Below are 16964 nucleotides of genomic sequence, written 5' to 3' on the forward strand. Positions count from 1 at the left end.
ACGCCTCTGGTGGGAATCTTGCATTAGTGTTTTATCCTCAGCAAAAAGCAGGCATAGCTCCTTTCAGTTTGAGGAACCTGAAGGTTTAGTGATAGGTGAGCTAATGCTAAAGGTTACTCAGAAGGGGGCCATGAGTGCAGCTATTTTTACAGCATCTAAAACAACTTGAACCTGAACATTTTTTTATAGAGGCTTGAGTGAACACTATGTAGAGTTTTTTTTTACAGGTCTGCACTGTTGCATCAGACAATTAAATTGAGTGGATCCTAATTCTTCTGTAAAGAAAAAGAGAAGAGGACAAGCAAGACCTCAAGCAGAACGCTTGACCTCACACTCGGGGTGAGGCAGAACAGAAACGCGAATGTCATCTGTTCTTGTCCAACAGTTCATGTGGAAAACCTGTGGAGTTACTGAGTACAGCGAATTGTCCCTGTGATTCTAAAATATTTACTTGTCTTTCTTTAGCCAATCTGAGCATCTTGATGCTAACTTTGCTGCAGAAAGAGCTTCCCTTATATGTTTTGGCCACCTGCCAGAAATAGTAACACAGGCTGTCTCCACCTGTCTATCAGTACCAAAACATGGAGCGTGCACGTGAAGAAAATTACGTAATGACAAGTGGTGTAAAAATCCGAAATTCAACACTCGCTCAAACCCAAAACATTTCCCAGCACATCAAATCTGGGATTGAAACTTACAACATAAAGTGCAATATCAAGTCATGTTTGTCATATTCTTAATACTTGAAATGAAAATGTGGCTCTTCGCTGAACATTTACAACTTTAGTTTTAACTAGAAGACCTGCAGCTTAGAGCCACTGATGTGCCGAGGAGGCTGGGAGGTACTGTGACTAATCCATTCTTGGTTTTGGTCTTTACATGAGATAGTGACAAGCCAAATTCCAGGAAACGTCTTTTAGCTGACTCAATTAAATGTTAATATGAAAATCAATTTAGTGGATATGACTACTCAGAAATCAGGCTGCTGCAGAGAGCCAGGAATCAGATTACTGTAATGTATGTACTGTACAGTAAACATACATCAGATGTCAGTGGGTAATTGTCTCTGACTGAGAGACTGATGAAGAAAAACACGCCATGTGCACAGAAGTTCCACTATTAGCTTACAACACAGGCACTGCATTATCACCTCATGAAAGGTCTGAGTTATTATTCATGTCTGTAGGAGTTAATAAGCTCGTGACTTCATGGTTTATAATGTCAGATATTCTAAATCTAACCACTGTGGGCGTGTGTGCCCAGGCATCTCTTTTGTATCGTAGGAATTACACAATGAGTGCAAGACTCATTATCATATTATAATTATTATAAACAGCATAGAGAGCGCCAGAAAAATACGGCCATAACATTTCTACTTAAAATAGGGTAATGCATGAAAAACTGCTGTCTATAAAAGCTATTCAGGAGAGTTTTATTTCTGTTCCAGGAGAAAATAAAAATGTGTTACTGGTTGTTCAAGGGTCCACAAGAGGTCCAAGGAAAATCATTAAAAAGATAAATAAATAAAGAAGGCAGCAGCTTGTTACTGTTTTCTTGTTTTATGCACCTATTTATGCCCTGAAACTTAATGGATTTGCAGCTATTTAGCACACTGACCTCTCTGCTCAATGCATTCGTTATCGAGTTTATGCCTCACTTTGATGAGTAAGACTACGAACCACACACTCACCCCTTTCAACTGCTGAGCTCCAGAGATGTGTTGAAAGACTCTGTCAATCTCCTGCTCGATGCGCCGGGCCCAGTGCATTATCCTGTGGATAAACATCACAGGCTGACAGTCACGCAGCACAAAACAGATGAAAAGATACGTGTGTGTTTGTGCATGCATTTCACAGACGTGAACAGTGATCTGTCAAAAATGGCAGCTCCTCTTGCATGAGCTAAAACACAAATTTGAATTTAAAAAAAAAAAGAGATGAATTTAACACAAAAACATTTTAAGGAGAAAATTAAAGAAAGCTTTCAAGTTATACAGATTTTTTTGTGTCAAAATATGCTTCCACATCACAAATAACAATTCTTTATTTGATGCTGATTCAATCGTTGTCTAAGAAGCAGGGGAAGACTTGACCAACAAGCAACATGGTAACACAGAGGACAGCAGGAATATAAAGGCAGAAACATAGACAACTCCATTAGCTTTTCTAATAAGATTTATTGATCAATTGTCATAATTAGTGTAAATGGCTCTTAAAATCTGCTGTGGCTGACAAAACATCATTATAAAGCTGGATTTCCTCACAATGTCCACCAAACAGAGCAACCAGTGGCCAGAATTAACAAAGCACTGTTTAAAAATCACAAGACAATATGACATAAGTACACATGTGGCTCTAGAACCAAGTCATTCAACATGTATGCACTGTAAGTTAAGTTTAAAAGTAACTAAAATAAATTTTAAAATTAATTTCATGATCGTGGTTGATTTCAGGAGTTATGTGCCTGATATGATATGAGCTCTGTGTCTGAAAAAAACAATATTCAGAAAGTTGCAACACAAAACAACTGGCTGAACTAAGTCATTTCTGACAAGAGATCGCAGTGGGATTGTTGAATAGGTCTATCCCTTGTCTCACTTTAACATGAAAAGGTCTAGCTGAGTCTGTCAAACTGTGTGCAAACAGAACAAAGAAAAGCGAACCGGCTAATTATCGAATGTCCTTTAGCTGTGGCAGTTGAGGTTGCCATGGTGATTTTAAGTGCAACATTCTATCTCATGCAGACTGGTGAGAGTGAGACTGAAAATTCACTAAAAACTTTGTCTCGAAACGTGGTTATTTAGAGAAAAACTGTAACTCAAAATCACACGATTTTGCCCCTGTGAGCGGTCACAAAGATTTTCAGCACACATCGTTTTGACGTTTGTGGCGCTGATGCAAAAAAACTGAACACACGGACGAATTAAAAACAAGAGTACTTATTGATTTTCTCTATAAATTCTGCTGTCAATTTTGTATTTTAGTCAATGGGGCAGTTGGATGTTTTACATATTTTGTAGGTTTTTAGCACAAAAAGTGTAAGTCTGTTAAATTAGAAAGTTATATATATATATTGAGGAAAAAGAATAATAAGTTTTGCTGAAAAATATTTGCCTTCAGAGTGAAAACTCTGGATACAGTACTACATAAGTCTAAGACAAGTTATGGCAGTCCTCATGCAAACGAGCAAGTTGTTTTGGCATTTGAATTGCATTTCTAAGATGAACAGTGCAAAACTAGTTTGTGGGAGAAAAATGAGGAAGAACAGCAAAGTTTTTATCAAACAAAAACATACATTGGGGGAAAATTTGTTTGCATGTTTTTTTCCCCAAGCAATCCCATTCATACAGCATACATCACAATGTAAAATACCTATTTGACTTTAACCTATGTCTGTCACTAGCACCACACGCACCACAGAATTATGACAATAGCCTATTTAAGTTTAAGTCAGCACATCCAAACTGTGGATAAGTCTTCAAAGTCAGGTTGTTTGTGTTGCCGTGACAGATTTGTGCGAGTAGTATTGAAACCGTCCCAGATAATAACAGTCGAGTAAATCCAATCGCCTAAAAATATGAATGGAAATTGTTCAGAATTACAAGCGGGTCAGCCCCGTTGCCAAGAGCAGAAGTTCCACAAGTCTGAAAGGCAGCAAAGTCTCTACAATGCTCCCTTTCTGTCACAAAATCCCAAACTCTGATTCCGTGTTATAAGACTAATTCTTAAAAACTACACAGTGAACATAAATATATCCGCCTAAGGATTCGCCTGCACACAGATCTTCCTTTGTAAGAATGATGACAATGTCACTGATGTGTATCCCACCATGCAATTACTCGCCATTAGAAATATAGAAATATTCTCTTACATGTGACATACACCTGTTCTATTTCAAAAAGCTACAGAAGTGATGCTGTTGTGAGAACTGTAGTGATGCTTGCTCAGATAATATGTTCAGTTTGTCCTAATTGATCTATATTTATCAATCATTTTGGGACGTGGTGTAACACTGTCAGAAAACCCAAGAGACAAATCAGTAATACCTGATTACAAAGGGTCTTCCTCTCTGAAAATCCCATCAACACCTCAAGAATCTGAAAACGTCACATTAGCACTGCACATTTTAGCAGTGACTCACCATGGCAACGCAACATACATGTTCGTACTTTTCTCAATATGTTGCAGTGTGGAAGGAGTTGTTTTGGTGAGCCATGGTTTAAAATTTCCATTAGTTTTTCTAAGAGACAAATTGAATGGGCTTTGAACTCTTTGTACTTAATCATAACTATAAGACTGCAATTGTGTCAAAGAGTATTAGTTTGATAAAAGCTTCCACAACCTTGTGTACAAAGACATCAGCGCAGAAAGACAACCATGTAGCTCCCCTGGCTGTGTGAGCTGTATACCAAGGCTGAGTCCTTTCTGCAACCATCCATCCATCTATTTTCTATACCTGCTTAATCTGTCGTTCGGGTAGTGGGGGGGCTGGAGCCTATCCCAGCTGTCATTGGACGAGAGGCAGGGTACACCCTGGACAGGTCGCCAGTCTATCGCAGGGCCGCACAGAGACAAATGAGACAAACAACCACACACACTCCAAGGACAATTTTAGAGGCACCAATTACCCTAACATGCATGACGGAGGACTCAGAGAGAACACACGCATACATGGGGAGAACATGCAAACTCCACACAGAAAGGCCCCAGCCAGGAACCCGCCTCACTGTGAGGTGCTGGTGCTAACCACCACACCACCATGCAGCCCCATTTCTGCAACAACAGGGTTAATTCCTTTGACGCTTTTGATAAAAAATTGACTTTTTTCCTTTTTTTCTCATTTTTACTTTAGGTATTTAAAAAAAGAAAAAAGAGAACAATTTAAATACAGGATGAAAATCTAGAGCGACATCTATCAAACCACCTGTGTTGATGATTTTGGCTGGTTTGCTGGTGTCTCTGGGGGGGATTTCTGGATTACTAAAACATGCCATTCCCCCAAAAGTTTTGAATCAGAACTGCAGTATCACACTTCTCTCAACCTGTCATTGGACTAAGAATTCTTTCTCATCTCCCCTGCAAACACAGCACAGTATCGTCATATGTGTGATCTGAATAATAAATGCTAGAGCATATCTATGTCCCAATCTACAATTTCAAAGCAAAACACACAATTAAATCATCCTTTAAGATCAGAACTCCCTTTCTGAGTTGGAAAAACAACTGACTTTCATTTGTGTCGCCAATATTTTGAGGTGTGAGGCATCCACAAATAAACGGAGGTGCTTGAAAAGACAGCAACGATAGAATAAATACTGCAGATTTCACAGAATGTCCATATTGTATTATTCCATCTATAAGAGAAACTGAATAAGGATAATATGGATGCGGCATCAGTAAGGATACACATTTTCCCCTTTTCACTGGTTTAATACCGTGGCTGAGCAGTGAATATATTTGAGCTTCCAAGCTGTTTTATTTCAGCCAGGAAATACAACTTAATACCTAGAAAATCACCCTGAGTCCTATCAGTGCCCAAAGAGCGAATTCATTATCCATCAGACGGATCCCAGCAGAGTTACGAGACAACATCACAGTCTAAAGCCTTGTCGGGCTTGTTCCTAATGTCAGACGAGCAACAAATCTTCACTCAGCTGCCCAGAGCCACAGAGAGACACACAGCACTTTAGATGTTACGGAGCTCTCCTTCTTTCTTTTGTTTCTAGTAGAGCTGAAATAGTTAGTTCAGAGCTGTTGATGAAAAGCCTGCGCTGACAGTGCAGTGTTGCACTTTCCACACTCAGGATTCTGGGTTTCTAGAAAGTGCAGCCAAAGTGCAGCCAAAGTGCAGCCGTGTGAAAACTAAGCTGGCTATTTCGTGTAACTCAGTATCAAGGCCATCCTTAAGGTTCATTTTGAGGATATGATTGAATTGCTGCCAGTTTATCTGCAGAGCACTGTTTCAAAGTAAAATCGTTTTCAGCTTGAGGCAGTAGAAGCAGCGACACAAAAAGAAGCTGAAAAAGATAAGCAGCTGACAGCACTTACTCCCCCTCTCCACCCTGACAACACAAAACGAAGCAGCAAATGAAATACTAGATACAAAAATCATAAAAAAATAATTAAAAAGGAAACACAAAATACAGTATTACAAGCAAATTAAGAGCTGAGTACGTACAAAGCAAAAGTGTTTTCTGAACACAAATCCCACACAGTAATAAAATCAAATCAGCGAGCTTTGAGATCCTTAACAGATGCTTGTAGTCTTGTGTTACCTTCAAAGAGACCTAATGACAAAATACTGACTGCGTTCTTGGTAAGACAGTGCAGTTTTAATACTGAAGAGCATCAGATGCCATGGATGGTTCATTAACTCACATCTCCCATCTGCACCCCACATGTCCTGAATCTGCAGCAAAAACACACTTAGTGTCCTCTAACTGGAGTAAATGGATCAGGCTAAATTCCCATTAACAGGCTGAGGTGACTCAAATCTGATTCTAGCCGTTGATTTGGCTCATATTTGATTTTATTAGATTTGTGTTCTCATCAATAAAAGGCTGAATTAGCCTACTTCCAGATAAGTGCATGGCAACTGGAACTGGAATGCAGCCCATATTTGAAGTTTTCCAGTGATGGTGGGACTTAAGTCTGTCCAGGCACATACGAATAGAAGCTAGTGGCAGGTGACTGTTAGGTGACATGGCATCTTTTCTTTTCTTTTCTTTGGGGGGGGGGGTAAAAACAAAACAAATTGTTTGGACCATAGAAGCAGGAAATACTGAAACAAGTCCTCCGATCTTTAAGTTGTTATTGATTGCTTGAAGTCTTTTGTTTATACCTTAAATGCAACCTGTAGGCAAGTACTCTAAACTTGGACTCCTACATGCAGAACAGATATTGCATTTACCAGAAATAATTAACCATGTAGGATGTTTGCTCCTCCATTGATGTAACTCATATGAATGTTCCCACATCGGACAAAAAGTCATTCTCAAGCGCTTCCCATAACAGTCCTCTTAAGGCGAGTAGGAGTGGGTGCTGATGGCCCCATTACGCACAATTCTTTAAACAACTCGAACTGAACTCAGACAAAGATCCTTTTTCTTTTTTTTCACTTTCAGGTTATATTTAGGCTATAAGACAAGATCACTTTCCGGTTACACTTTACTTACTTCCAGGTTGGGTTTTATATAATAATACTACCTAATTAGAAAAGGAAAAAAAGGTTTGTAGAGCTAAAACATACCAGTATCACCTTAATTGATACACTTTTAATGGTTGCCTTTATGACACGTCAGCACAAGCACTTTTGTCACTCCTTTGTTAGGTTTAAGCTAAGTCTATGTGTTGGACTCCTTCATGTTAATAGATGCCAGGGGTTTGGACAATCTGAGACTCTGCAGATACAACAGTTGTCTACCGATTGAAAGGCTGGCAGCTCAATCCCTTGTCTCTTTAGTCCACAGGTGTCACAAAGTGTCCTTGGGCAAGACTCTGAAACACACATTGTCCCAGATGCTATTCATCAGTGTAAGAATTTGTGTATGACAGAGAAAAAAACCGCATAAACTATGAGTGGGGAATGTGGCAAGTCGTATAAAATGCTTTGAGTGGTTAATACGGTGAGAGAAGTGCTATATAAATGCAGTCCATATTTTTTTTAAACATATTTACACATTGTACTGCATGAGCAAAAGACCCATGAGGTCATTTTTGGGATTACCGTTTCATGCTTGCTGGTTCCAACTTTATCATATCATTCATGCTCCTCCCCACCATTAAAATAGTCACCTAAAGATCCATTCATTAAAATGCAAGAACCAAACACTGAGCAAAGGCTGGTGGCATGATGGCTGTATCCACCTCTAGCACATACGCTGCCTTTCAGAGGATCTTTGACCTTTAACTTTTCATATCAAATGAATTCTCTGACTTACTCCAATAGGTGGTTCGACAGAAAGATAACACATGAATTATGGTTTTCCATATGCTGATAAAAGAATTAAGAAGCCATCTTCACTTAAACTGATACCATCTCAGCATTGTCAAAAGACAGGAATCAGCAAACTTGTTACAGCACACACACATTAAAGATGCTATCACAAGCATCTCTGTGACTAAATCAAATTTTGTTCTATATGTGTCTAAACCCAATAGAACTGCAGAGCAGCCTCTAACGGCAGCTGAAGTACAAAGCTGATTTCTTTTCTTTTTTTTCTCTCTTAATTGTGCGCTCCATTTCCTCTCCTCGAAGCCCTGTGGGACATCAGAAAGCCCCGTATAACCGAGCAGCAGTGGAGGGTTTGAACAGCAATGCACGCTTGTGAATCTGTTCTGTTACCTGCTGCATTTATACAACCGCGTGATGAAAGGCAGAGAGGTACAACTCGACGTGACCCATATTCACCTAAAGAGGCGAAAGAAGAGATTTGGGAAGGAGGAGCGTCAGAGCTGTAGGTGGAAGACGCACACAGAAGAGGCATCAATAAACTCAATGCCGTTGTTACCTTTTCGCAATTTACAACTAAATTATAGTAATAATCTTTTCACGGTTATGTTTGAACATTTAAAAAATGAATAAAAATCAATGGAAAGTTCCAGTTTAAGTTTTAAACCTGTGTTTTTTTTCATGGTTTTTGTAGTAAAATCTATGCTAATTCATAAATGAACAGGTCTGCACAAGTTCCAGGTTCAAAAGGTTTGTCATTTCATTAACGCATCAAAGGTTTTAACGGAGGGGATTTTTTTCTCTCTTTTCACCCTATAAATCAACATCCATTGGCAACAGCCAGGGAAATTCACTTTGCCCCCATGTTTTGGGGAAAGAAATGTTACATAAATCAGGCAATGAATAATGTATGAACAAACTCACTGTGGGAACCTTCAGAATATAGATAGGAATAAGACTGAGAAGCTGATTGGAGATCTGGTTCAAAGAACAACAAGAATAGAAAAAAGTTTCCTACATATCTTTTTTTCTCACTATTCAGGGGTAAATAGACTTCACTGTGAATCATCCAAGTCGAGTAAGATTTTCTTTATCATCATTAGGTAGTGGTTATATCGCAATATTAATCAGCTGAAGTGACTTCACAAAACAGAGATATAGGCTTCCAAATGACTGCAAAATAACTATCCATCCTATTAGAAAGTTACACGTTCAGCTACAGTAGAAAAGTTTGAAAAAAAAAAAGCCAAATGGATAAAAGTTTGATCAAAGTGTTGGCTAAACTATAGACAAGCCTCATCTGAGAACATTCCTATACTTGCATGCTTAATTAGATTAAAGAAAAACAAGGACAATGAGTTAAAGTCAAGAGGTGACAGGCATATTTTCATCACCTTCCATTTTGGATGTTTCAGGTAATATTTTGGGGTAACAAACAGTAATAAAGTCACAAATAAACACCAGAAGGTTCCAGTAATCACCTTCTCAGATTTCATTGTAGTGGACGCTGGATGAAACAGTGTGTTTCAATTTGCATTTACAAACTTTGCTCACCAACAGTGTTTTTACGAAGCGTTCCATGCAGTCACTTACACTGCAGAGCCCCGTTCATTTTCAGTATTGTGCTGTCTGAGACCAGTTTTCAATATCAGTTCTCAGTTTCAATGCAAGCATACAGAAAACTTTCCAGATTCTCTGAATTTACTCTAATGGCGTCGTGATATTATGCTAACTGATGTACACTACAAGTGCCAACCTTGCAATTAGTTGACGACCTGCTCGACTAGCTTATAAGGCACAGCGAAATCCCCAAATTCTTTGCAATTTTGCTTTTTTAAATCTCTGTTTTGAACATTTTACATGTTGTCTTTCTCCTTCTGTCAGTTGGAATATCATTGATATAAAACAGATTTGCATATAACTGAACTCTGTTTTTATTGACATTTAACAGTGTGCAAACTTTTCTTGAAACAGAGTTACATATATTATCAAAGTGTAATTACTACTGTGCTGAAATGATCTATCTATCTATGTATCTATGTATGTATGTATCTATCTATCTATCTATCTATCTATCTATCTATCTATCTATCTATCTATCTATCAGCAGGAATGACAGGGATAAACAACAGAAGAGGTGGGAATAAAAAGGGGAAGTGAGAAGAGGAATAAATCTTCGCCGCTGCAGTATTAATTCTTAATTGGAATGAGTTGCTGTTCTTCAGCGTAGCGACTCTGCTTCATTTAGCTTACATGAAACGACCCAGGGCACAGAGCTATGTAGCTGTTTTAGAGCACTCAGCAAAAAAATCAGCAGAGGGAAGAAGGAGGAGGAGGAGGAATAGAAAGGAGCAACTATACCCTATTTCAAGTAACCCAATTCATCATAAAACACACACACACATATGGCCAGTCGCCCACAGCTCCTTCATTTACAGACCCTATTTCTAACTGGTAAACACAACTCATATCTCCAGTTGTGACTGGCCAAAAAATTCTTCACTGTGCGCCCTGAAGATGAGTTAACCATCTGGCCCATTCCTCCCTCCAGAGCAGCCTGATTGCTCAGCCTGGAGAAGGGCCCAGATAACTGTAGTCCAAAGAGAAGTGCCAGCTGTACTCAACATTAATGGGTTAAAGGCTAAGAATAAAGAGCTGGGATTGATTAAAAAAGAGGGAAACGCTCATTCCAATGTAGCTTTAACCAGGAATGGAGAGCAAAACCACACCTTTCTTCTTCTGCGCCTCATATTACAGAGCATTTAGTAGCCTGCTGGTATAGCAGAAGCTATAACAGTATGATTTACTCCAAAGACTGTAGGAACGGAGAGTGACAAAATTGTTTTTGCACATCTGCATTGGAATATTAAGTGCTGGAGCACCACATCAGCATAGGTAGCACAGCAGCAGATTTATGCCTGCATTGTTTTCATGTTGCCTGTCAAAAATTGAAATGAATCAAAAGCATCTTGACTGACATTCAAAGACAGAAATATCCCACCGTGCATGCATTTGTAAAACAGACACGTTTCTCCAGAATCAACAGGAAAACACAAATGAGAACTATTTTCAAACATACATACATGTGAAATGTGGCAATATTAGTCAAAATATGTGTTGCTGTCAGTGCACAGAGCACCAAATGAAGGCTACAAGTCATCATATGGTAATGGGGAGAATGAATCATTGGCCAGATGCAACTCATTTTAACTGACAGCGAGCATAACTTGATCAAGAGACTTTTATGAGGGTTTCCACTTGACAGCAAAGCTGATATCTGCCTGCTCATATTTCCCTGCAAACGGTGCGTAAATCTCCTAGGCTCAGTCACAGTGTGGACAACACCTTTCGGGGGACCGATCTCTGAATGCACTGCGTTTACGTTAATGGAATCGCCAACACTGACAAATTATGTAAGAGCAGAAAATAATAATAACAGGTTGACAAAAGTATGTCTTAGCATCAGAGCTGAGCGATCAAGCCCAAAGTTGTCTCCCATTGGAGTCCGACTGCGTTTTCAGTTACTTACGTATATTGCTGTGGGAATGTGAGACCCTGTGCTCCAGGCCACGATGCGCTGAAAATCAAGATAATCTGAATAGATACCAAGCAGACAATGCTGCGAGACCTTTCGCCTATCGCCATTTTCCATTAAAAAAAATAATAAATCTCGTCTAGTCTCTGGCTTTCGGTGCGTGAATGAAGCGCTCTCGACTGTCTCCGAAGGATGCAGCCAGAAAGTGTGAATGTCCGGCTCAGTTTCCCGACGACTTCATATCGGTTTCTGCTGTCAAGTGAACGCGGAGGAGGCAGGCATCGGCCGTGGAGGCATCGCGGACGGTGGGAGATGCACTAATGCAGCTGCCAAGACACTGCAGAGTCTCCCCTCCTGTTCCCACACATACACACACCACCACAATCACACAGGCCGGCGCGTCCCCGACAGCTCGTTCTAGTCAGCACTCCGTGGATTCAGGCGCGTTCACGCTCACCAGGCAACAGAGGAGCAGAAGAAGCATCTAGTTTGGCTTTATTTATCTCTGCGGAGCCACGTGGGATTTGTCATCGCTATAAATTTAGCTTTTCTGACCGCGAGCTTATCTGTGTGGGTTTCTCTAAACCAGGGGACTCAACACTGAAGATCGGCTACTTAAGGATCTGGTTCATGTCCTGTGGGCCACATCTGCCCCAAAAAAAGACCTGGTGCCAGGCCTTGCTGTAGATCTTTGTGTCAGATCTGGCCCTTAGAACGCTCGTTGTAACCCATGTCTTGGTCGGTTCTTGGGCCACATCGTACCAACTTCTTCCAGTTCACATATTGTTACAGATACAAAACAGTAGTTTTACCTGCAGGAAACATCTATGAATTGTGTAGACCAGCCCCTCAATTAGAGGAAGAGATTTCATTACTTAGCCTATACGAGGCATTTTAATGACAGGACTTGTCAACAAAATGTATTCAAATATCTTCTTTCCTGCAAGGATTTGTACATGGCTTACAAAAGCCTCAGTACATTCCCTTTGTGTTCCTTCCAGAGAACAGGAGCTCCATCTCAGGCATCTTATGGTTGTACTTTTTTTTTGCATGATGCAATATTTTGCTGAATGTGAGTGACATTGTGCAGTGTTTTCTCCTAACTTCAAAGAGAGATTTAAAACAAAGGCTTGGCTTTTGTGTCACTGCTCTTTCAGAGCTTGGCTCTCTTTCTTACAGCTTGTCCATGAATGCCAATGGCAATACTCTGAGATCCACGATGCATGGAACTACAGTGTCACTTCTTCCAAGACTGTTACAATCTATCGCAGGAGAATAAGTAGATAAATACAGTCATTGCTGTAGTGAACATTCTGAAAAAAATTGTAAAAAGAATGGCATTGTTAACAACTTAAAGTGGCATTGAGACATCTGTTTCCTTTGTAGTCTCTTGTCTCTTCTGTCCTCAGGCCTTCCAGGAACGGGTCCTCTCCCCCTCTCCTTTCTCTGTTCTGCTTATTTACAGAAGTACTTCCTGTTGCTCAGAGGCCAGGCTCCAGCTGTCTGTCATCACCAAGCAGCCTCTGCTAAAAACACTGGGCTCTGACTTCACCATCTGCCAGATCATGAACATACCTGCCTGGACACTCTCATTATGCCCGGATATCATTGTTGTACTGACCTGCCTGTACTTACCAGTTTCTGCTCATCTCTCCCGGAACCCTCACACCCAACTTCTGTGTCTGGAGCACCACCTGCTTCTGTCATCACTGAAAGCATAAAAGCATAGATCAAGATAACTCCTGGATTCTTGTAAACTTCGGGTTCGAAGGACACTAAAGAAAACTGCAACCAGCTTGCCACCTTGCTTCCTCTTCTCAGCTCACGATAAATCTTCTTTCAAACTTGGATCTGCATCTTGGTTTTCTCTAAAACGCATAAACCCAACACACTGAGCTGATAAAATATAGACTCTGAACCTTTCATGAATTCTCTTTTATTTCAGAGTATCCCGTTTTATTGTTTTAGTTTCCACTGTATGTGGTTTTCAACTTATTCAGTTTCACACTTGTAATATCTGAGTTCATACAATTTGATGTTTATCTGTTATTTGTAATGAGAGAGGTGTCCGTTTGAAAGGTCCAGAGTTTGTCAGTTCCTCAGCTTTAAGACAAAACTCAGTAATTGTGATTGTGATAAAAATCCATATCAAATACTATTTTTGTACAGCACATTTACACATGAAATGTTCACCCACAGCTGCATCCACAAATAACATAAGAGCAGCACAACCAGAGCAAATTAGACGGACGGGCAAAGAAAATGATTAAATCCTGAAAAAGGTATTTTGATTTCTCTATTTCTGAATCTATCTGACTGACATCTGATAAAAAACGAGCCCATTTCTAATAAAATAGCAAAAGCATGTTGATTTATCGCTAGCTTATTTACTATAGAAAAAAATAGATTGTTTCTATCAGTCCAATCTGGTTGGTGTGGCTGATCTATCATCGTATATCATACTTTTGTATTGGTTCAGTGTGTGCCCAACCACATTCCGCATTATTACATATAAATACATAAAAACTGTAGTAAAAAATTCAAGGATATTTGAAAATTGAAGATCTACAGAATACATAAGTCATGAATAACTTACAGTAAAAGAAAAGCATCACAGATAACTAATAAGGTAAGAGAAAAAGAGGCTGAATACAAAGAAAATTACATTGTAAATGAAATAACAGACAATTTGTAACTATTATATGTTGTCCTTTTGTTCATGTTACATAAATCCATTTTACTTATATCGATTTTCCCATCTATTGGGTCTTTTTTTATCCCCTCAAATCACCTAGCACACAGTTGATTAATAGACCCATCTCCAAGTAGACATTTTGACTAATTTGAAACACATTTACCAAATAACATCATTGATGGCTGCATTCCATTTAGATGGGAAGGTCCTTTGGTGATGCTTGAGTTTACCCCCAAGGCAGAGACATTTTGAATGTTACCCACATACACACGTCGAGAAGGCCACGCTTAACACTGGCTGAAACACGTACAGAAGTGACTGTGAAAGCAATCAGCATTTAGCTGTATTTTTAGCCAAAAATAACACCACAGAAATCATTGGCTGAATCCCACAATTTTACAGAAATACAGAGCAGTTGGGATTTTCAGACATAGTGATCTCTCTCTCTCCGCTGCACACAACAGGAGACCACAAAATTATGTAAGTTAAATGTGTTGCATATTAGGTATGCTCTATATAACCAAAGGGAATTTGGATATGCTGGGAAATACATGACAAATGAAAGAAAATGGTTGAAAAAGAAATAAATGTATTTTGTCAACTGAATTTAAAGTATAAAATAAATTAGTAAAATATATGTTAAGTAAGAGTAAAAATATATGTTTGATTTATGTTTATAACCTGCTTATAGATTGAACTTCTGGTCAATCTTTTAGTTCTTTGTAAAGCCATCGATTTTAAAAATTGATTACATCATGAGTCTTTAAAACAGTGTTCAGTTAGACTCCACCTTCAAAGCACCATTGGGTTTTTCACAAGTAGTAGTTTTTCTTCCTCTGTTGGATTTTCGGGCATTTTTCAGAGGCTCCAAATGGATGAGCGACGTGACATGCGCTCTAAAATCAGTGCACAAAGGCAAAAAAAGGTACTCACCACCGTATACTGAACTGCAATCTCTGACAGACTACAATTAATCCCTATTCAGTGGAGAATCTTGTGGCCATCACAGAGGGCTTTGACTGTAATTACCACCAGAGGACAGTTGCAGTTGCACTGCAGAGGAACACAGCAGAGCGAGCTGCCATTCAGGTGTAAGACTCTTTGTTCCTTCACTCACTGCAGCATCCGTGAGTGTTGACAACTCTCCCGAGAAGCAAGAAAACCACTCAAAGATGCTTTGAAGGAGAAACGTGAAAACCAGCATGAATTTTTTTTGTCTTTTTTACTTTCATACGAGGCTCTTTTTTTCCCTGGCATCGCTTGCATGGTCTAATGCAATAAGTCACTGCCTGATTTGCAATATCTTTGCGAGAGCAATTTGAGTGATGCGCTGGAAAGACCACAGCAGGGTGTCTGGAGAGACTGCATGAACCAGGTTAAATCTCTGCATGTGGGAGAGCTCCCTGCTCAGATACTTTCTTGACAAAGTCGGGAAATATCACCCAGACGCAAAATTTTATCATAACTTCTGACGAAGGAAACGGGGGGGGGGGGGGGGGGGGGGGGGGCAACTGTTGAGCAATTCGTATTTCCAATGAAATGAAACAGATTATTGTCTCTGGACTCAGAGCAGAAACACCTGGCTGCAGTGGGACAGTTGTGGTGTTTTCTGTTGTTCCACATTCGTTAAAAGTTCTCCTGAAATGAGTGAAATAGGGTACTTGTTTCTGATAAACTGCTTAACGGCACATATGCGCTTTCACAGCCAGGCATCCACATATTGGACAGGATGACTGCACCTGCCCCCTCTGGGAGGAAGGATGTGGGTTCAGCTCTTATTGGTCTCCCTGATGGCCCCATGTGCTAATGCTGCTGTCATGTCCTGGGGAGAGAGAAGACTAATTACTGACTTCACAGCCTTCCTCACAGTCCCCCTCGGAGATCCCTACGCTCTTAATTGGAAGACAACTCCAAAGAGGGCTGAACCGTGGATGAGACTGACCTTAACACAATGTAAACAGCATTGAAAATCAAATCCAATACAAATACATTTTTTGTAATGTCTTAGTCCCAAAACAAATTTTATATATATATTTTATTTTATATTAAAATGTTTATCTGGTATACTGTTGTTCCCTCAAATGAAACCATGGCATAGAAAGTCGAGAACACAACTAAGCCTGTTGTTTTCACAAAATTTCCACTTCTGATAAACAGTAAAAATAACTCCTAATAAAGGCTGCATGACCCCAAAGCTAAAGAACAAAAGATGTTAGGAACATATGATGGCTTTTTCTTGAGCATTATTAGGGAATCACAAGGCAGCAGCTGTGGAAGCCATGGAAGGATAGTACACTAGGAACACAGTAGCCTATCCTTGGTCCACATGATCCTGGCAACAGACGACCCTTGAAACGTAGGACCTTGGAAACACAAGACCCTGGGAATGTATGTGTTGGCTGGCTATGTAAGATCCTTATGGAGATACAGAAAAATAAGACCTTGGAAATGTACACTCACATAAAGAAATATGTATTTACTACATAAGAGAATGTTCATCCACCTGCTTCATTTTGAGGAAATAAAGTTACAATATATGACAGAAACAAATCTGGTTTTGTAAAACTAACCGAAACAAAATGAGAATTTTTTTAACTTGATGCCATTTTTTTCATATAGCTTCTTTCCTTTAGGAGTACTCCAAGCCAAATAAATGGTAACGTCATCTTTACAACTGGTGGGAATTCACCCAGTGGTAGTTTAGATAAAACAGTCTGGACTAAAGCTCCTGATCAATCCTGCCATTGTAAAAGCTGTGCCACTAAATGGGCTAAAACTGCATAT

At 39.6% G+C, this 16964-nt stretch overlaps 1 protein-coding gene across 2 annotated transcripts in view; it reads right to left on the reverse strand.

The window, feature by feature from the left end:
* Positions 1-11870, reverse strand: part of LOC140303363 (voltage-dependent calcium channel subunit alpha-2/delta-2-like) — a 37713-nt gene extending 25843 nt beyond the window's left edge. For both annotated transcript variants that reach the window (XM_072382095.1, XM_072382094.1), the window contains exons 1-2: positions 11480-11870; positions 1691-1772 (exon numbers count right to left, since the gene is read on the reverse strand). In XM_072382095.1, coding sequence (XP_072238196.1) covers positions 1691-1772; positions 11480-11595 — 198 coding nt within the window. In that variant the 5' untranslated portion in view covers positions 11596-11870. The remainder of the gene's footprint in view (positions 1-1690; positions 1773-11479) is intronic.
* Between the last annotated feature and the right edge of the window lie 5094 nt (positions 11871-16964).

This window comes from Leuresthes tenuis, unplaced genomic scaffold (assembly GCF_036924035.1).
Source record: "Leuresthes tenuis unplaced genomic scaffold, fLeuTen1.0.hap1 SCAF_3, whole genome shotgun sequence".
Taxonomy (NCBI): Eukaryota; Metazoa; Chordata; class Actinopteri; order Atheriniformes; family Atherinopsidae; genus Leuresthes; species Leuresthes tenuis.